Source organism: Lottia gigantea, assembly GCF_000327385.1.
Source record: "Lottia gigantea unplaced genomic scaffold LOTGIsca_127, whole genome shotgun sequence".
Classification (NCBI taxonomy): Eukaryota; Metazoa; Mollusca; class Gastropoda; family Lottiidae; genus Lottia; species Lottia gigantea.
This window is the reverse complement of record NW_008707370.1, coordinates 375,129-397,497: the sequence shown is the minus strand read 5'-3', so window position 1 is coordinate 397,497 and position 22,369 is coordinate 375,129. Positions and strand designations below refer to the sequence as shown.

Here is a 22,369-nt window from a genome sequence, read left to right as displayed (position 1 = left end):
CTCGAAAGTTGTCAAGAATATCCAAGGGCCTTTAATATAATGACTACATAAACAATTCTTCTTTTTTGTGAACTTCAAGAACCACGGACGTTTTAATGAAGATTGGAATGGTGCAAATTGATGGCATAAACGGCCCTGGTATTAATGAAAAGTATATAAAACCTCTTTACAATCTCTTTAAAGTGAGGATTCTGTGTGGAGTTAAGCCAAAAAACCCAAATAGAAAAATTGTAAGCTGTATTTTAATCAGTCTGAAACTACTTTGAATATAATGTAATGTAATTTGAAGGGTATCACCAACTGAAATGGGCATTCAGACATTTTATAACCTCTCCACGTTTGGTCTCAGTTTACTTAGTGCGCCTGTCAAATCATTATCGCATACACCATTAGTTTGAAAATGTGCAAAATTGCTATCAGAATTCAGAATGTTGCAGATAAAAACACTGATTATCTTATGAAACTACCTCGACTATGAACTAATTTCTTTCGACTAACAACAACATGAAAGAAACACTTGATAAAAAATTACAATTTTCAAACAATCACACAACAGTTACAAACAAAGTTTTTCCTTCTTTGCATCGATGATAAAAGCTAACATTGATGAAAAAAGGCCTGTGTTCAAAGTCAAAGCCATAACCATCCATTACGACCAATTAGCAATTCCTTAAAAACACACCTTTGAACAAACTTTGTGACTTGATGGAAAATGATACTTATGATGAATTAATAATGACAACGTTATGACATTCTATTTGGTCTTGTTTTGTATTGTTCGGATTTCAAACAAACTGGTAATATATCGGCAATATCAAGCTAATTTGATAATAAATGAATTTTAACCCGAAGGCAATGCTGACTCACTGTCATCGCTTAATGAATCAAGAGAATATTTGTAAAATGTAAAATGGTCAAAATGGGTTGTTATTAAGCCGTTTGCCTGTTCCAAAATATTTTAACGAAGATAAAATTGATATTAGTGATTAACCAATCATATAACTAGAGTATTAAAACTATCCTAAGTTACGTTTTCGTTGTACAGGCCTCTTAGTCTATATCGTAAAAGATCTGCACCAGATAATTTTGACTTCTTGCAAACTCAAAGCAAGTGGAAACCTTATACCACGGACATTAACCCTGCGTTAAGTTGGTATCTATCCACCTTCATAAAATTTGAAAAACTTACTTTGCTTTGCAGATAAGACAAGAAAAGGTCGATAAAAAAAAAACAAAAAACAAAAAACTTATAATATAAATTGATAATGTCATTACCTCCGTTTAAAAAAAAATTGAGACTATTTTCTACATTCCATCTTTTTTCGAAAGTGAAAAAGTACTAATCTATTTAAAAAAAAATAGTTTTAAAAATTAGTTTTGGAGTATTTTTAGAGAAGCAGCTTGTTGTTAATCAGCTAATCCGATTATAGAACGTATTCACTCAAAAGAAAAGTTTTGGAAAATTTCATCCCCAAGGCATTTATGACTAAAGTAAATATATGACGAATATAAAAACATTAAAAGCTTACCGATGTCTAAAAAAATTGAAAAACCGAAGAGAATTAAATTAGTCCACATTTCTCTCATTTTAGCACCAACAATTGAAGAATTTTAACACCGTGCACTCAATAAACACCCCAACTTTCCAGTTGCATTTTCTCGTCAAGAGAAATAACTCGAGGCGACTGGCTATTTGTTAATATACCAACAGACAAATGTTTCGTTTTCCTGTGAAACACTGCCTGCCACTCGTGGTTTCCTATCGATTTTCTGGCAGTTTAGTGGCAAACAGTTATTGAAACTTTTCACTCATGATATGAAGATCTGAAATTCGCCTTAAAGACTTGTCAATGGAACTGCGATGTCAGTGGAATTCCTGATTTTCACAGATTGATCTAAGATTTTCTATTGATTTCTTTTATTCTCTTGTCAAAATGAATTTTATATAAAAAAAAAATGTTATTGGTTTATTTTGTTTATCCCATTCAGTGAATTGTTTTATTTTAAACGGATTCGAGTCATTACCTTCAGTCTAAATTATTCTACAATGATCACGTTTTTTCATAAGTAATTAGATCGTAAAAGCTGGTAATACACTTTACCTTTTTCTTGCTGGAGCCGGAAATTTCAGAGGAGACAGTTCTCTGTCTCGGTTTTCGTTGTCAGTGATACATGGGCTGACATGGAAAAAAACGTTTTATCGTTTGTAACAATAAAATACTGTAGGATGTGCAGATCCCTCGACAGATGAAAATCCCGAAGGTGGCATGGTATTATCCGACCTTAGTAACCGAATCAGACTCGGAACTCCATTTCACTTCCTGTGATGAAAAAAATTTCATATTGAGGTTCGAATCGGATACTAGTTTAAAGAAGGGTCTCTTACACTTACACATTCGTCAAAATAACCTTTCAAACCTAACCCTGCTATAACCAATCAAATTTCTACCCTCACCAGTGCTGGCATTTCGCGAGAGTGAAGGAATTTGATTGGTTAAAGCAGACGTCATCACAGGTTATTTTAACGAATGTTCAGCCCTTAGACCCTAACTGCAATTAAATAAATGCTACTAAAAAATAGATTTTAATTTGACACTCCATGAGAGGTTTGCGACGATGACTTCTGCAATGAGTTGCTGTATTTGAATTCAGCCTCGACAATTATCCCAGTCTGCCCCCTATTTGTACCCCCAGTTGCGTGAGGCTGGCGCCGCTACTGGTGGCTTTACCTGATGTTACTTTGTAACTCGGTTTGTTGGACATTTAAATCAGAGTCCACCTTGATTTTAACATTCTAGACTATTCTTGCATTGTAAGTAGCAATTTTAGGGGGTTGATTTAGGTCTTGAATATATTTAAATAGTCTTCAGAATTATCAGAAATGTACCGAAATTGCATCATCCTTTTAAATATACCTCCCACTAGGAATTTCTCTTTCTATTTCCAAGTCTCAAATAAAGACGACTCGTCATTTTAACGCGGATAATTCTCCACAAATGGCCCAAATTTCTACTGTGAGCTGTGAAGACTAATTTAAATAATTTTATTTCTGAGACTAGAGTACGATTGATCAAACGGATGGCGAATCTGCTCCTTTAAGTTTCTGAAAACGCTTGGTTGCTCTAATGATCAAACTTTAAAAGCAAATGTATATGATCTAAGAATAATATGATCTATCTAAATCTTGAAAGGCTACAGACCGAAAGTCCATTAGATTTTCATGTGAAATTATGTTTGTTTTGTCTCACTGGTTTAATGTTGTTCTCTGACACAATAGAAAGTGTTTTAGTGTCGATCCGAGAGTTACTCGATTTTCAACGATTACCAGGTTTTGATCATAATTGGACTAACGAAAATGGAGATGTCGAGGCTGTAATCATAGCGATCCTCGGTTTATCGTCAAATCTGACTTCCTCAAACTTCTTGTGCCCAACAGTGGACAACTGGGTAAAATATTAGAAAGCCCGGACCCATAGACAGCGAACATTCGCGAAACTAGCTGTATGACAGCAGCAACAAAAAAAACCCAGTACATTAGCTATAGACAATCTGGAAGAAAAGTATAAATTTTATTCTTGTGAAACTGAAATGTGAAATGAAATACGAAAGTGTGACAGATTACAAGAATAAGATCTTCATTATAAAAGACTGAATGCGACAACACGATTTATTGGAAAGTAGATTGTTAAAAGTCAGTTATCTCCCATGTACAGAAATACTCTGGTTGGTAAATTAACATTATTATTCTGAAATATCCCGAACGTGCTGTTTAAATTACTTGATAACATGTTGTTTTGAAAATGTTCAAGGTCTCTACAGGTTTACGCCTCGCTTCCATTCAGAAAAACGTGGATACTTATGCAAGATATGTAGATAGATGGGAAGCCATAATAATAATTTCTGTGAGAAAGTATATCAATTATAAATGAGGAAGTATTTCTTAATGATAAGCGGTATCAGGAATCAGGGCGCCTCACCCGCCATAGCTGCCCGATATACATTTACCAAAATATGAAGATAAAAAAGGAAATATCGACTGGGATGATCAAATTAGATAGTTCAAGGGAGGTAACTGATGAAGATGGGATCGAGTCGTGCTATTTTCAGAAAACCTCTTTCTCCTTTCCTTTTGAGGTTTTTTTTTTTTACTAATATTTGGTCTAGATTAGGAATTTGATGTCTGAAATTGCATTTTCTATCAGATTTTGTAAGATGATGAGATTTTCATGCGGAAGGATAATACTAAAAATAGTTGCAGTGACAATCAAGCGGATGTGGTCTTTTTTCAGTTTGACTAGCTCAAGATTTGATAATCATAAGAATTGAATTTTTGTCTTTTGTCCAGGCTTTTATGTGACATATCGGAAAGTTTTCAACGAGATTTATGGAAGGTTGAATTTCGTGATTTAACATGGAAGGAGATGGCAAACAAATTACTAGAGCGAGTCCTAATGTTCAACTGACCGAAGTACAGCCTTATTAATTCAATATGGCTCGCATTGCTCTGCAAAAGGTATACTTGGTATCTTCAAGTTAAAATAATAAAAATGGCTCATTAGGATTTGCAATTTTAATTCTTATTTTAAATGAAAACATAAAACATAAAGTTACAAGACTTCAATATAGCTCTTTAACATAATTAACTGGAAATATACCGGTTTTCCCATTTAATTTACCTCTCCTCCAATTTGCATCCACTTGATCCGTAACAAGTATGATATCGCCTTTCTTAAATCCCAGTTCGTCACTGCCCTGGGCTTCCAAATCATATAAAGCTTTGACAGAATTTGTCGGAAACATATCCTTTAGATATAGGTTCTGACCTCTGATGACGGATGACGTACGATGATATTCAATGAGCTGATTGAGAGAGTTAAATTTTACTATCCACAAAAAATATTTTCCAGCGCCGTCCCGTAGTACTTTCAGACGTTCCACGCTGTCGCCATTCTTCACCGACAGTTCAAAATCACCTGGTGTAGATTCACTATCTCTCAACAGAAACGCGCCGGTTGGTTGGTCTGGATTTGATAGGAGTGTGGTAGCATTTTCTTCAGTCATCCGACCATGATACCAGTCTGGAACGACGAAGTCGACATATTTATGTGGAATAGTACCTTCTCTACCATTTTGTTCTGCCTTGTACCAATTTTTATCATCAAGAATTTCAAGAATATTCAGTATTGTGTCTTTCTTAAAACTGAGCTCATCTTCATTTATCGCGTTGAAGTCGTGTATTGCTCTAGTCTCCATCTTGAAAACGGACGAGTGAAGTACAACTTTGATAAACTGAACACACCAATGTGAAGACGAAAACGTAAATGTGACTAGACTTCATCGTCAAGGTTGAACTGAGGTCATTTTATAATCGACCTATATGAAGCAAATCTAAGGTTTAAGAGATTAAGACGTTGTCATCACGACGTTTTAACTACGCATGGTCTGCTTTCAAATGAGTTTTATTGACAGCTTTTCATCTACACTTGAGTAATTCCGTTGAATAATAATCTTCTATTTTCGTTTGTATCGATTTTTCCGAACCGTACACCACACCGGACACCTTACCTCGTTAATTAATTGTCATTTCTAGCAAATCATCGTTCGATTGGTGCCTGATCAGAAGTTTTATTTCGGTGGTAAACCTGTTCCCTTCGCTCATCTTGAATTAGCCAGCTTTAATGGACTATCTGATGAACGAAATAAAGTAATGGCTCCTAATCTAACCAAAAGTAATGGCTCCTAATCTAACCAAAGTCGTGGAAAAGCATTTGAAAATACCACCTGCAAAGTAAGTCATGACTCAAAACCTACTTTGTTTCTGATGCATACCGAGTGTATGGTTAGATCATATCCCGCCCACTGTGATAAGTCCACTAACGCTTTGTACCATAGATTCAGCTCAAAGATGCGGGCACATGAGCGGTCTTGGTCGAAGATGTTTGTCGCTGATAAGAGTCTTGAGTAAAATTTCGCATCTTCCATGACAAGATGATCGCGTCTCCGACAAGATTTGTAAAAGGATATTAGTCTCCGATATTTTTAACCGTAATCATCCAATCAGATTCCTTTTCCTTTCAAGTGCATGCTCCTCACGTGATTACCGACATGGTGGAGAACGACCGACTGGAGTTTTTTTGTCTACTCGTGTGACCGTGAAAGTCGGTGAAACTCTTGACCAAAAAAACAGTGGGCGACAAAAATCTCAGACCAAGGACGTTCGTGTGCCCGCATCTTTACGGACGCTCTGAGTTGTCGAAAGACTTGGTACACTACTCTCCAAGAATATTATTGTTGCTGTAAATGTTCCTCATTGCACAGTAAATACCAAATCCAATCCTCATGAGGAAAATCTAGGGGGATAAGAATAAAAATACAAAATAAACAATGATATTATACGTGACTTTATCTCTACAATTGATGTATAGAGCACTATTTAACAATGGTATTTCTATATCACTCTACAATTGATGTATTGAGCACTATTACAACAGTGGTATTTCTATATCAATCTACAATTGATGTATTGAGTACTATTTTAACAGTGGTATTTCTATATCGCTCTACAATTGATGTATTGAGCACTATTTTAACAGTGGTATTTCTATATCGCTCTACAATTGATATATTGAGCACTATTTAACAGTGGTATTTCTATATCGCTCTACAATTGATATATTGAGCACTATTTAACAGTGGTATTTCTATATCGCTCTACAATTGATATATTGAGCACTATTTAACAGTGGTATTTCTATATCGCTCTACAATTTATCTATTGAGCATTATTTTAATTTATTATTGTACTGTAGCGTTGTTTATATTGTAATATTCTTTATTGAATAGGTAAGATGTCATGGTCTTTGAGTATTACCAGCACTGCTGGGGTGTCAGTATTTTTCTATAATTTCAACTGTCTATTGTTATATCTTACATCGCCTTTGATACCCAATGTGCACATGACTTACTTATTCAATAAAGAATATTACAATATAAACAACGCTACAGTACATGGCTTATTGAATATTTCAGGATATTGCTAAAATTTCACCGCAGTGACTCGGCTGACACTGGTATTAATGGAACTACATTCCCGAAAGGACTCTGATAGAATTTATATTTTAAATGATTCACCAACATTAATAAATTGTTATTGTCTGAGATCTGTTATCTCTATAATTCCGACTACCCGTAATACTTTGCAAATTCAGTATAGTGATAGCTCCGACTACTCCGAACGATTCTACCAGTTCGTTCAATGAATAAAAAAAAAGCCTTTAGTAATAAGTGACAAGCATGGCTTGAATCCGGCCCTATCTGTTGAGATATTTTAAAGCATCGTAAAGGATTACCCATGCGAGAAATTAATTATCTTAAGTAGAGATCTACAATAAAGGTTTACACAGAGAGATTTTATTTACTAGTTTGAGAATCCGGGATGGAAACAAGATTTACGTCCCTTGAAATACAGAAATGATTATGTCATGTCACAAAGATTTGGTTCGACACACTTTTGTTGGTGAATTGAATTTGATTAGATTCTTGATGAGATCGATAAGATAATCTGACCAATGAAAAATATCAGTTCTCAAAAGCACCAACTTGTAACTTTTAAGAAACTACTTTTCATTGGTGAAAATATATTAACGGCATCTTTTTTTTTATCTGACGACACAAGTGGGTTTGTTTTATGTAAAATTGGCTGTAGGCAACACCAATCCTAATGAAAATAAAAAAAAAATTAGATTCGGTTTTGCTTAGAGAAATAAGTTCTTCAATTGAAATATAATTAGATGAGAGGGGTTTATATAGATCATATTTCGGAAAACATTTTGTAACGAACCGATTATATGTCTACCGTCTGGGCTCTCGTTACGATAAAACTGTCATGTTAATATCCTACTGTACTTTCTAACCTTGAGTAGGAGGACAATCTATTAAAGCAGCAAGAGGACACTGGGTGATTTCCATGATGATGTCGGTGGTGATGTCAACACCCAACAGCAACTTTAAAATGGGATTACACCAACACTTGGTGTTACACCAACACGTTAAACCAACACTTGGTGTTACACCAACACCTCTGCTTGATTTCAAAGTTGGTGTAGAAATAACAATAATAATAATAAACTCTTTTTTTACATGGTTAAGAATAAGAATATTTAAGGACATGGTCCTGGATAACACTCAGCCCGCGGGACAATATAAGGAATGAATGAGAAAAAAAACAGTGGGGAAAGTGTTCGTGTAAATACTTGTTGTTACACCAACTTTGAAATCATCCAAATCGTCTATTTATTGTCTTTAGCGAGCTGGTTTCCAATATGGCGGATACCAGCGAGCATCAAAGAGAAAACCTGAACTATTGTAAGTATCCTGGTGAAAACTTTTAAAACTATCAGCGTCTTATTCTGGCCTGAGGTTGACTGCTCGAACAATTCATGGTAATCAGTCGAAGCCTCCCCTGGTGTCTGAAATTAGAAAGGGACAATTGAAATCATTAGGACTGAAGCTTCTTTGTATGTCGTTTTGGGTTGGTTCGAATAACCAATAGGAAAGAGAAATTTTCAACTTTATCAGTGGTGTTGGCATTGATCATGGATTTGTTGTGCCGGTAAGTTTCTCTTGAGTGAATCTCAGTCTAGTGTATTAAGTACAAAAAATAAATTTGTGTACTGAAATACCAAAAATACCAAATCCAAAGATGGGATTAAATGCCGATTTTTCTACGAGTTGATCCGAACTATGACATCCGCTATGACAATAGCCATATTGTTTAAGCTTTGGTATCTATAAAAAGCTGAATCGTTTATGGAAGTTTAAATATGTTACCAGGTATTCAATAATGTCGCTGTGCTCCACACGGTACAACAAAACATTCGAAGGTTAGGCTTCAGTTATTTTTCAGGCTAGTACTATTAAGTTGCGTATTGTTGCGAATAATGAAAGAGGTAATGAGTTCAGAATGCGACTCACAACTCAATTGCAATAGATTTCGGGCAAGGGAGGGTTTTGATTATCCAAATCATCAAGAAAACGACCATAAAACAATTGGACAAAGGGGTAAAACCTCTAACAAGGTTGTTTTATCTTTATAAACCACTAGAAAGTGATAAAGTAAACAAGTAGTTCAATTCTCTCCTCCGGCTAAAGAGCAGTTTCCAGAAAGCAGCTATAAATAATTGTTTACTACACTGAAAAGAAGGAAAACAGCTGCCGTTGATACCAAACTGAAACGACAAAATAATAAATACATTTTATTTAATTTCTTCCTGGTGTCACGTTTGTGGTAAAATATCACACTATGAGTACATCTATTTCCTCCTTCATGATTTGGTCAGTTCATCGACCAGTAAACTGGACTAACTATTATTTTTGAACTACCAGAATATTTTGGTCATGTGACAATCTTGTCTTGGTTCCAATGAACAATGGCTGTCATTAAATACTTTATGTTGAAAGCGCTAAAGGAACTTACACGATAGTCGCTTTGCATCGGCTATTTAGCGATTAGAAATTTTCAATATCTTTATACCTTTACACCTGAAATTTTCATATTTTTCTCTGTAATTATTTTTGATCAGCTTCAAACTTCGTCCTAGTTTAGCGAGGAAGTTCAGTGAGGTCAATACGCTACCGACAAGAATAATAATGAAACAAAAAGTCCTACTTTTCTCCACCTTATGTGGTAATTTTACCAGGCTCCGCATTAACCTACACATTTTCAATTTGCAATTGTGTTTAAGGATCTTTAACGGGCACATCCTGTAGCACACGGAGCTTCGGTTTATTGTCACATCCGACCTGCATCACTTACGAAGGGAGAAAACCGGGCAATCTATTCCTCCCTAAAATAAATCAGTCATTTTGATACGTATTTCACTCGAAAAGTGTATCACATGATTGACAACGAATGGATATCAAGATAGTCAAATACAATCCTTGGGCCTAATGTTCATTCTCAATTTCAGTCGTAGACCTAAGCTGTCTTCAACGAAATACAATTCTTTGTGATTACAGCAATTACCACGCAGAACCCATACTCCACCAAGTACCTTCTAGGAAATGGCAACAGTAGATACTCCCCCTGTTTGGCACTTATTCATTTATCAGTCAATGATCCGACTTGATATTTGCTTTCAAGTGTGATACACTTGTCAACTAAAAGTACATTAATCCAGACGGTTGAAATTAACATAGAAACCAAATGATGCTCAGTTACAATTATTCCTTTACTCTTTTAGCACTGAGTGAGAATAAATAAAACGTCAATACCACTCAAAGTAATATGGCTGAATGTAATGTATTATAAGTCTGAATTGGAATGGCCCTTGCATGGCTTCATCCTTGTCTAACGCCACCCACTACCAAAAATAGGAAATCCCGATTAGACATTTCAATTTTCCCAGGGCTCCGCACATTTTGTGGTAACTTCTGTCCCTTCTATCTGTAAATTCAACTGATTTGGGTGTGATCTAGTGAAAGTAAGTAGAATTCACCAAATTGTGGTTACAGTCATATCGTTTATAATTTTTACAAGAATAAACTGGTGTCTGGCACATGAAAACATGTAATTATTTAAACGATTTCATGTACTCGAAGCACAGACATAAAATTATAGCTATCTCGTTAACACATCAAACCTATTGATGGCTGGACTACTTTTCAGATACCTTACGATACTGCTGGTTCCAGTTAATCAACTATATTCCAAAAACCTAATGCTGATCTGTATTCCAGATAACTGGACTACTTTTCAGATACCTTACGATACCGCTGGTTCCAGTTAATCAACTATATTCCAAAAACCTAATGCTGATCTGTATTCCAGATAACCTTATACTGGTTTATATTCCATATAGCCTTATACTGGTCTATATTCCAGATAACCTTATAGTAGTTTATATTCCAGATAACTTAATACTGGTCTATATTTCAGATAAACTTATAGTGGTTTATATTCCAGATAACCTAATACCGGTCTATATTCCAGATAACCTTATACTGGTTTATATTCCAGATAACCTTATGCTGGTTTATATTCCAGATAATCTTATACTAGTCTATATTCCAGATAACCGGTCTATATTCCAGATAACCTGATACTGGTCTATATTCCAGATAACCTTATAATGGTTTAAATTCCAGATAACCCTATACTGGTTTATATTCCATATAGCCTTATACTGGTCTATATTCCAGATAACCTTATACTGGTTTATATTCCAGATAACCGTATACTGGTCATGCTGGACTACATTTCAGATAACATAATGCTTATGTTAATTGTGGATTTAGGACGGACTACATTTTAGATAACCTAATACTTTATTATATTCCAGTCAGCCAATCCCGATTAAACGTGCACTAAGCTGTACGCGATTTCTTCGTAGACTCAGCACCCACCACATTCATTGAGTAGGACGTGGTTATTTATGTTCTAAGATTGTGGGTTAGTAGAACGCTAAATTTAGCAACGCTGGTGTATGTTGGTCAATAGGCTTTGAGCTATACTGATATTTTTTGCGAATGAAGAAGCCATTTAAAAGCTAATATCAATCGTCAACAGTCACCAACGCCAAGATATAGCTTAATATGGAACGGAGGGAGTTGGCGTCTCAACTTTGCTGAACTATCTTTTACAATTAAAGTTACTAGACTAAATTGAAAAGTGAACATGGTTTTTGGGGGAAGTCGTTTTAAAGAACTCTCAGAACCTTGCCGCGTATTCACAGAATTAAATGCCCGAATTTGATCAAATGCGTGGAGAAACCAGACTTCGTGTCTTTCATGAGCTCAAAGCGGTTATTACACCACTGAATGTATCAAACGCTTTAAGAATTAATGCACATTACGATGTCAGCACCTCGCTAGACTAGATAGAGATAGCTAACGATTAATACGCCGATCCACTTTTGATCATCCTCTCACACATCTAGTCACCAAATATTTCTCATACTCAACTTAGGTTTTACCCACATTCATACTGCTCCTCGCATCAAGAAAAGGTAAAAAATGAAGATAAATGTGATATAGCAGAAAAAATGTGCCCTAAGGAATAGATGGATATTTGTTTCCTTTTCTCTGATACGATTAGTTATGCACCTGTAACAACTGCTGAAAAAATGAGTAAAATTTTAAAGAAAGGTTTGTCGCTCCAGAACGAGAGCATCTTCGTAAAAGTAATCCTTAAGCGACATTTAGGGGTAGAGATCACATTAAAGAACGGAACACAATTTTATGGTATACTACTCCTTAGATAATGGAACACAATAGAAATAGTTTAATCTCACAAAGAATTTGGTTCATATTATCAACATTTAGCCTTTTGAACAATAAAGCCAATTGTTATACAAATTGGGTTAAATACCAGACTTGCAGGAAATCTGGATTAATGAACAAAGGACATCAGATTCCAAGACTATAATTTTACATCATGGTTCTAGAGTTTAATGAGCTTAGCTTTCCGTTGTATTGATTTATCATGTCAATAAATTGTCAAAGTCTGTAAAGATTGACCTATATCTTATTAGAGGCACATGCATTATGAAAGCCTTTTTAAACGCCCACGTGAAATTAGGAGCGTATATTGGAGTCATCATTCGAAAACCCTCTACAAAGCAAAATTTATTGCCATATTTCGACGAAACTTGTTGTGGGTGTTTGTAATCACCCAAGAAAAATCAGAGAAATCGAAAAATATTTAATGTGAGTTATTGCCCTTGTTCTTAGAAACGCGTCCAATTTTTAGCTCGCAAGCACGTGACTCCCTTACCACAATATTTCTTACTGATCTTAGTTCAGAGAAGGTCAAACTTTATTCTAAAGATGACGTTACTCCCTTACCACAATATTTCTTGCTGATCTTAGTTCAGAGAAGGTCAAACTTTATTCTAAAGATGACGTTACTCCCTTACCACAATATTTCTTGCTGATCTTAGTTCAGATGGTGTCAGACTTTATTCCAAAGATGACGTTACTCCCTTACCACAATATTTCTTTCTGATCTTAGTTCAGATAGGGTAAAACTTTATTCTAAACATGAAGTTACTCCCTTACCACTATTTCTTGCTGATCTTAGTTTAGATAGGGTCAGACTTTATTCTAAAGATGACGTTACTCCCTTACCACACTATATTTTGCTGATCTTGGTTCAGATAGGGTCAGATTTTATCCTCAAGATGACGTTACTCCCTTACCACAATATTTCTTGCTGATCTTAGTTCAGATAGGGTCAAACTTTATTCTAAAGAGACGTTACTCGATTACCACACTATTTCTTGCTGATCTTGGTTCAGATAGTGTCAGATTTTATTCTAAAGATGACGTTACTCTCTTACCACAATATTTCTTGCTGATCTTAGTTCAGATAGGGTCAAACTTTATTCTAAAGATGACGTTACTCCCTTACCACAATATTTCTTGCTGATGTTAGTTCAGATGGTGTCAGACTTTATTCCAAAGATGACGTTACTCCCTTACCACAATATTTCTTGCTGTTCTTAGTTCAGATAGGGTCAAACTTTATTCTAAAGATGAAGTTATTCTCTTTCCACAATATTTCTTGCTGATCTTAGTTCAGATAGGGTCAGACTTTATGCTAAAGATGAAGTTATTCTCTTACCACAATATTTCTTGCTGATCTTAGTTCAGATAGGGTCAGACTTTATTCTTAAGATGACGTTACTCCCTTACCACAATATTTCTTGCTGATCTTAGTTCAGATAGTGTTAGAACTTTATAAAAGATTACGTGTTCAGATCCTTAAATGATTGACGTAACACATAGAAATCAAACGAAACAAAATATCTGGAATTGTGGCTGTATTAATCTGTAAGCGACCATATTTAACATAAATGATTATAGTGTTCCTCCAAGTCAGAAGTCCATTATTATTCCCTATGAGAAATTGTATGTTAAAGGGACAGGTGACTATTTTGGGGGGAGGGGGGATTGATTAGAGTGTTGAATAAAAATTGACGAGTCGTTATTTTAACATTCAATCGTGGATAATTCTGGACACACATGGTTTCCAAGGCTAAAATTTCGACGGTGAGCTTTGAACACTAAAACTGGCATAGCTAAATTTCTGAGACTAAAGTATGATTGGTTACAAAATCTCCTACCTGCCCCTTTAACAAGACCAACACCGTCCACGAATTCAGTTTAATTATCTAATCACCAACGCAGAAGAACTACAAGTATATATCTACCTACAGAACCACAGTATATAATTTTCTATTACTTAGGATTCATCAAATCGTGGTCAATCGTATGTTACAAGTACTGCTTGTACATGAGAAAGTCAAATTCAATTAGTTTCTCATAATTGCGGCTAAGTAAACGGCTAAATCGGGAACACCAGAGCTAAAATCGGAATAAATTGTACGTTATAACAAGGTTGGTATAATTTTACATAGGATAACCAACAATCATCTATTTGTGTTATAACGCTTGTTCCGCCATTTCGGAGCATGTTCGGGTACTGTACTTGGATAAGTTAAGCACTGTGTACGCAACGCAGGGCCAAAATATTTGCTGCATTGGTACACTTAGGCCACATAGGTTAAGTCCAATTGCAGAGTCAATAGCATTCTTGCTTCCATAGAAAACCATACATTATATAATTTGCTCTAATTGACTGTTTGTAATGTTTTCAAAATTTTCAGGGTCAGAAAATGTCAAAATCTCTTTTGAATGGAAACAATTTGAATAAACAAATTTATCGATATCGGAAAAAATATTTTAGAACTTTGAAACTTTCCAATTCTAACTGGCGTTTTGATTTGTTTAATTGATTATATAACAAAAATGCTGAAAATCTTTTGAAATTTCTAGTTAATTATCCTTTAATGAAATCAATGGTAAACCAACGACCTAATTCAATAATTCGTTCAACCAAAGCTGAACTTGGAAAAGGCAGAATTAGATTTACTGTCACCGAGTTAAAACCGGTCATCGTCCTTTTGATACATTAATGACTTTATTACTGGTACTAATGTCGTATTAGTAATAGTCATTAATGGATTATTGTACTGTTATCCTTACAAATGCTGGCCAACCATTTAATTCTGCAGAAAAGCTGTCATATACTTCAGTCAATATGTTACATGGCTTTTATTTCTTTAAATGCGCCCATGTCCTAACAATTTCGGTCATCTAATTTCAAACGACAGGTGTTCCGGATCTCATCCAGATAATTGGTTGACTTTCCGAAGCTAGAACTTGTTGCGTATGATGTGAGAGATCAAACTTACAGAACAGGAGAAGGGTGATTCTCTCGGTGAAATTGCCCATACCAATGACCCTATCCCACTGTCTCAACTTTCACAGGGACGGTTGAACCACTAAGTTCTGGACTAATAACTCTTTCTTTGGGCTACCGGTGACTTCACTACATTATGAAATACTGACTCTTGCTTTGGGCTTATGGTTTTTTGACGAAGTTTTGAACTAAATGGGTTATCACTTCATTCCGAAAACGTTTCACGGAGTTGCTGCTAAAGGTAAATGTAATACTAGCGAAGGAAAACAAACGGGATCGGAACGGAACGTGAATGTCGGTATTCAATTATGTAAATGTCAGCTATTTAGATCAGCATTTAGACAGGTTCACCACTCTTCTAATTACATTGGATTGACATGTTACTGATAATGTATTCAAGTCATTAAGACAGGTCAACCAAGGTCGTGTTGGTACTTATAGTGTTAAAATCCTTTCTTATTCGATACAAATGCGTGTTGCTGTGAATGGTATTAATATTTGGAAATGGGAAAGATCGGCAAAGAAGTCATCGATATGTATACCACATAATTCAGAAACTGTTACCGTTGATAGCGAGGTTTGTCCTTACCATTTGTCCATTCCTTCCCCTTATCCAGAGAACAGAGGACGATAATAATCATTTTCAGATTTGCATGTACTTTACTGACGGTTATATCATTATGTAATCGAAGATCTTACGCATAATATATAGTTCATGTATATGGAACAGTCGGGCTTCTTGGACATATGTCTGGGTTTTAAAAAATTTGTATTTCCTGCTGGAATGTCTACGTATTCGTTTTATTTGGTTCCAATTTTGAGTTCACCAACATTTTATTTTTGAAACGCTACCTAGCTTGTTTTATTGAATGCAGTGGATTAATTGGATTGTACGCAAGCGAATACAACCCCTCATAGGCTCCGACAGACAGACTATAAAAAATATTGCCTTTGTTTACAGAATATCTGTCAAAGACTGTACATTAACAAAGTTCTGTGACAGCGGACAGGTGGCTATCGCAGTCAAGGTATAGTACGAAGTTCGTTATAGCTTGCCGTTTCAATTACCTGCTGACATATGGACTGCGATGACATTTTTCAAATCTATAATCAAAGCCAATGAATCTAAACCAGGATAATGGTACAACATGATTAATATTTTCAAGAAAGGAAGAATTAATCGATGGTCTAATTAGGTATCATGTAATCAAGTAGGGCGGAATCCTGTAATCGATATTTAATTATAGGTCAAAAGGAAGTATAGAGTCTGGAAACGTTATGTCAAGTTAAAGTAGCTATTCCACATTCCGCTGCTCTATAGACTCGATTGGTCGGAGAGGCAAGTTATATATCTGGGGCTATGTCGTATAATGTTTAGTTGCAGTAATGGAATTGGTCTTTCGTTAGAAGGTTTTTAAGGAGGGCAATCCATTTTTTGCAATCCATTTTTTTTTTAACCATGCGCAGCTTCGTATGTATGCCGTAATTGATCTAAATGATAAAAAATAGTAGGTTCTTCTTTGCCACGAGATGACAATTATATCCAAAGACAGCTTATAGACATAAAGGATAAATTAAATATCATACTTGTCATACAAATCACGTGATATATTTTACAGCTGTCATCATTAAACATGGATCATTATTTCAGGTATCTTTTTGTTGATTAACCAAAGAAATACGGGATTAAGGTAGATTATAGATGAGAATATATCATCTAATTGGCTGAACATTGCATGACTGATGATAAGGCGGTAATTACATATATTAACTAACTATACAGACGACATCTAAAAGAATAATATAGGTCTTATTAATCTCGGTAGGAAAGAGTCCTTGTCATAAAGTCTCATTATACCGTTGGCTCGCATTTTCACAATGTCAATCTATTACAAACTATGTCTAATACCACGACATCATTAGGGTGGCTCAGTGAGTTTGACGCCTGCTCGCGAACCTGAAAGTCCACGGTTCAGCCTGGTCATAGGTCGATTTTTCAACTTGGTTTTCCCCGTCAGTGATGCAGGTAAGAGGGGCTGACATGGAAAAAGCGTCTAGTCGTTCGAATGGGACAATAAACCGAGGCCCCGTGGGCTGTGCACGTTAAAGATCCTTCGACAGTTGGAAATCGAAAAAGGCAGGCTAATACCGCTGTCCTAGCAAAATTACCCTCATTGTACACTGCATGTTGTTGTCCGTCTTCATTAACCCACATGGTGCAGAAAAGTAGGACGAAAAATCCATTCATTTCATTTCATTTTTTGACATCATTCGACATTTTTTTTATCACGAAAGTTTGTAAATGGAGCGATATGATTGGATTGGTCGTTAAAAAATACAGCAAATCAGAAGCCTCGACAGAAAGTCAGAAAAACCATAAGCTATAATATTTACACTCTTTCTGTCGATCTGCTGCATTCCGTGATACAATAAAGATCTCAGTAGAAATGAAGCCTTCTCATAAAGTCTCGGCATTCTGTATGCTTGACGCTCATAACGATGTGCGTTCGAGAGGAGGTCTAAGTAGCGATCACGATATTGGCTGGAACATTTTTGGGTTGGGCTTCGATTACAGGAGCATAACATTTACTTTAGTAACTCTTTCGTGGTTTCAATCGCAGATCGATTACCTATCGTTTGAGTTCATCAGGGGCCAACGTGGAGCTAGCCTGATTTGACCCAGAGGACAGAGAAAACGTCGAGCTTAAACTCCGCAATGCTTTTGCACATTGATTCCCTACAATTACGCTCGAACGGTATTTCAGTCTTAACGACTATTGACTCCCCTTATCGGTTTACATAAGGAACCTTGTCATTTTGATTTCCAGGATTATTACAGATCTCTTTTATCGATACAATTCCATTGATTACAAAAGGGATTGTAGACGTCGGCATGGAAGTCACGATGTGAAGGAACATCAGACATCGGCAAGGATGTCACAATGTAAGGGAACATTAGACTTCGGCCGAGAATTTCTGAAACAAGACCATCGACGTCGACCGATAAGTCCCGATAAACAGGAACCTCAGATGTCGACCGAGAATCTCAGTCGTCGAACGCACAGTCCGCATGACCAGGAACCACAGATACTGGCTAGGAAGAAGTCTGTTATGTTTTTGAACCACAGATCTCAGCCGGGATGTTCCGATGAACAAAAACCACAGATCTCAGCCGGGTTGTTCTGATGAACAAGAACCACAGATCTCAGCCGATATGTTCCGATAAACAAAAACAACAGATCTCAGGCAGGGTGTTCCGATGAACAAGAACCACAGACCTCGACCGGGAAGTCTCGCTGTATACCACAGATTTCGGCCAGAAAGACCCAATAAACAGGAAGCACATACGTCTGAAGGGTAACCGTAATCCGCATAAACTAGAACAATGGACGTCAGCCATTGTACAGGAACCACAGACTTTGGACGGGATAGCAGAATGGTGCAAATATAAGTTACAAGTGTTTTTGCAATACCCATACGAAGGCGGGAAATCTCTTTTAAGGCCTGTTGATAGTTTTTCAGATGATTTGGCGCCTAACCTTATCTCAATCCAATAGTACACAAGTACCCGGAACCGAATTTTAGTTTATACAATCATAACCGTAAACGACCAAGGAGTAAAAAAAAATCTCAGAACCTCCGGCTAAACCTACTAAAACTGCTCGCTTCATTTCCGGATAAAATGAACTCAATTGAAGTTTAAAAAAAGAACTGATTCAGCAGGTGAAATGAATGCTTTGAATAGCGAAAAGGCAGAATATGGTGAATTTACTGATTTTTATAGTACAGTAGCTATAAAGTGGGTCAAATACCATTCTGATTTTAGTTCACCAGTATTGTAAAAATTCCATGCTTGATAATTGAATGAAAAATAGTGTAAACGACGAAAATAATTAAATGAAATTGAAAGGAATGTTACGTCCAACGAAGACAGGGAGACGTTTGATATTTGATATTTTCCTGATACGGACAGTTCCTTTGCCGCTACCAATGGATTGCGAAACTGTTCGTACTGGCGTGGACTCTTACTGGCAAAAAGTAATACGTCTTTGGAAGTTTTCTAGCAGCTGGTCTTTGATAAAACTGTTAGGCAAAAATCTTTTGAATAACATTCACCCCTTTTACAACTAGTCCAACGACTTTCATGCGCTGACGCGATTAAGGTAACCGGTTAAGTTAGCCTATACAAGTAAACGAGTTCTTATCGACCATAATTAGTCCCGCTGCTTTTTTCAAAACCCTTATACGATACCTAAAGACTATCCTTTCGTCTTAAAATGACCCTCTTACGCGCCGATGCCGAGTGAGCATCACTAACATATATAAGGGGAGGGATGTACATAAAATATAAATGTTAAATTTATATGGTCTAGATTTCAAGAATTGGACAAGAAGACGAAGTGAACTTTTTGTGTAAAATACCAAAGGAATCCCTTGAAGGAGTAATTCGTTTATAATATAAACAAAAATCATGATTTATGCACCAGGACGCGAATTCTCGAAACAATCTTAGCGTTAAGATGTTCTAAGCTCTTCATTTCTTACACTATTTCTACTTCAAAAATACGTGGCCTGATCCCTGAAATTTTGACCGAAATAAAATGTCCAAAATAGAAAAGATATTTACAACTAAACTTGGTCATCTAGTCAAGTAGTAAACATGTTGGTTTCATAAGTAGAAGAATACCAGTACATTGACAACTAAGGCAGTGCCTATCATTGATCGGTAAACCATTTGATTGAAATAAAGAAAGTAGAACTGCTCTTGTCATTGGCTGTCTTCAAACCAAAGAATATAATATAAACACCTTCCTATTATAGATAAACATGCTCGTGGCACGAAAAGGAATCTTAATACTTCTCTGGTACTGAATGCTCTTTACTTATAACTGATGTAATTGTTGGCTTATTGGTATTGGAATTTTGTCTTCTCTGGTAAGCTATTAATACTTGAGTGAAGTACAAGCTGCCGAGAGTTGAAACATTTTTTATTAAATTTGTTCGTCGAAGAGGAAGCAGTAAGTGTGAAAATTGAAAATTGAAAAATCAGTTAATTTCAATCGGTGATGATGTAAACAGCAGGAAATCCAACCAGTACAAAAGACAAAGGAAGTTCGAACACAGCCAGTTGAGAATTGAAAAGGAACAGATGATTGTCAATCTTGAAATTTGAAAAAAGATTCAATTATGGAAGTTGACGAAGCTTTTCTTAAGATTCTGTGGAACATGTCAGATTACGAGGACATCATGAAAGACTATGATATGGATCCAAAGTTTATTTTGGAAGATTTGCACAACGATCTGTACCGCCATAAAGAACCCTTCAACATTGTGCTATTGGTGATCTATGCCATCGTAATGATCGCTGGACTTCTTGGTAACATTTTTGTGATAGTGGTAGTGGTTCGACAGCAACACATGAGAACTCTTACCAATGTGTTCTTCTTGAATTTGACAATCGGGGACCTGTTGGTTGTGTGTATATGTATACCAATCACATTAGGCAACTACCTATATCGAGACTGGATTTATGGTTTAGTCCTGTGTAAAGTTACGCCATTTCTCCAAGGTACAGCTGTCAGCGTTAGTATTTTCAGTATGTTAGTTATTAGTATCAATCGCTATTTTGCTATACATGTACCACTGAAGGCCAAACTAGTATTTTCCCGCCAAAAAGTCGCCATATTGATAACGTTGATTTGGATAATTTCCTTTTCTGCCATTTGCCCTCTGCTCTTTGTGAATAATGTAACAACTTATGGTGCTCCTGGTATATTTGAAGCCAGGGCTTGTGAGGAACATTGGCAAACCCCGGAGAGCAAGCAGATATACAGTTTAGTTATGCTGGTGGTTTTGTTTGTAATGCCTTTATCTGTGATGGGCGCTATGTATGCTATGGTATCCACTGTGCTATGGAACGCCGACAAACGTCTTTTTCCCAACGGTACAAAAACTGGTAAAATGCAAGCTGATAGATTAGTCCGTCAAAGACGTAAAACAGTCCGAACTCTTATCTGTTTAGTTATAATATTCGGTGTGTGTTGGTTACCGTATTATGTGGTGAATATTTGGCTTGATTTTAACACATCTTCGCCTTGGGCCAACACCGTTATTAATTATGTATACCCTTTGGTACAACTTTTGGCACTGTCCAATTCCACTATTAATCCTATGTGTTATTGTTTCTTTACTAACGGCTTCAGAAGAGCGTTTTTGAACATGTGTTGTCGAAAGAAACGGAGGACAAACAATGGAACCATTATTACAGTTCGATATAAGTGCCCACTTAGCGACGAAAGTGCATTTGAAAGTGTAGAAACTGTGTTATCATGAAAAACTTGTCTTCAGACATATTATTCTATTAACTTAAAAAAAATTTAATATGAGCTCCTCGCTGAGATATTTCATAATATACTCACGATAAAACTGTGCAATTTGGATTGCCAACTGTACATGTTCACTCAAAGTGCTACACAAGTGACTTTATATGTCTATTTTTGTGAATATTTTATTTTATTTACGTTAGAAACGATAGAAGTTGAGGTCGGAATAGATGAGATACGGTGTCACGTGCAGGATTATCGATGCAGTAGAAATTAGAAGAAGCGAATCGTATCCGGATCCGTATGTCTTGTATTCGCTTCTTTTATTTTCTACTGCAGGTTGTTAGATTTGATTTACTTCATAAATCGTCATTGTGTGATTCATATTGTTATATTTTGTAAGATGAACTAAAGGAAATAAACGAAACGAAATCTCTATAGCTGTTTTGATTAATATTTGAATAGGCTTCGCAAAGTGTGAGAGGGCAAATATGTTAATTTTGTGCAAACTGTAAAAAATTAAATCATCTTAATTTATTGAAACTCTCGTGTTTCTCACATCTATGTTGATAACATGATTAACATGTAATGTTTTTATACCATCTATATACAAATTTTTTTGATCTATTTTGTACATCTCATGGAACAGCTGCTCGGAGTTGGCAAAATGGGAGAGTCATTGCATCATTATACCCATCCAGTAACTGTCTATGCCGTGGAATCGTTTATGCTCCGTCTATTTGGCAACTCGCTACTGATCATTAAAGAGATTGTTAAGAGTTTT

General features: G+C 36.0%; 3 protein-coding genes across 3 annotated transcripts; 2 read left to right on the top strand and 1 right to left on the bottom strand.

Annotated features, from left to right (window-relative positions):
* Positions 1 to 4,629: 4,629 nt before the first annotated feature.
* On the bottom strand, positions 4,630 to 4,794 carry LOTGIDRAFT_99918 (hypothetical protein; the record flags this gene model as incomplete). Its single annotated transcript, XM_009048705.1, has 1 exon — positions 4,630 to 4,794. A coding segment is annotated over one exon (165 nt), but the record flags the coding sequence as incomplete, so codon positions are not given.
* Positions 4,795 to 10,782: 5,988 nt separating this feature from the next.
* On the top strand, positions 10,783 to 11,100 carry LOTGIDRAFT_138530 (hypothetical protein; the record flags this gene model as incomplete). Its single annotated transcript, XM_009048704.1, has 1 exon — positions 10,783 to 11,100. A coding segment is annotated over one exon (318 nt), but the record flags the coding sequence as incomplete, so codon positions are not given.
* A 9,460-nt stretch (positions 11,101 to 20,560) lies between these two features.
* LOTGIDRAFT_65549 (hypothetical protein) lies at positions 20,561 to 21,475 on the top strand (the record flags this gene model as incomplete). The annotated part of the gene is made up of 1 exon (XM_009048703.1): positions 20,561 to 21,475. A coding segment is annotated over one exon (915 nt), but the record flags the coding sequence as incomplete, so codon positions are not given.
* Between the last annotated feature and the right edge of the window lie 894 nt (positions 21,476 to 22,369).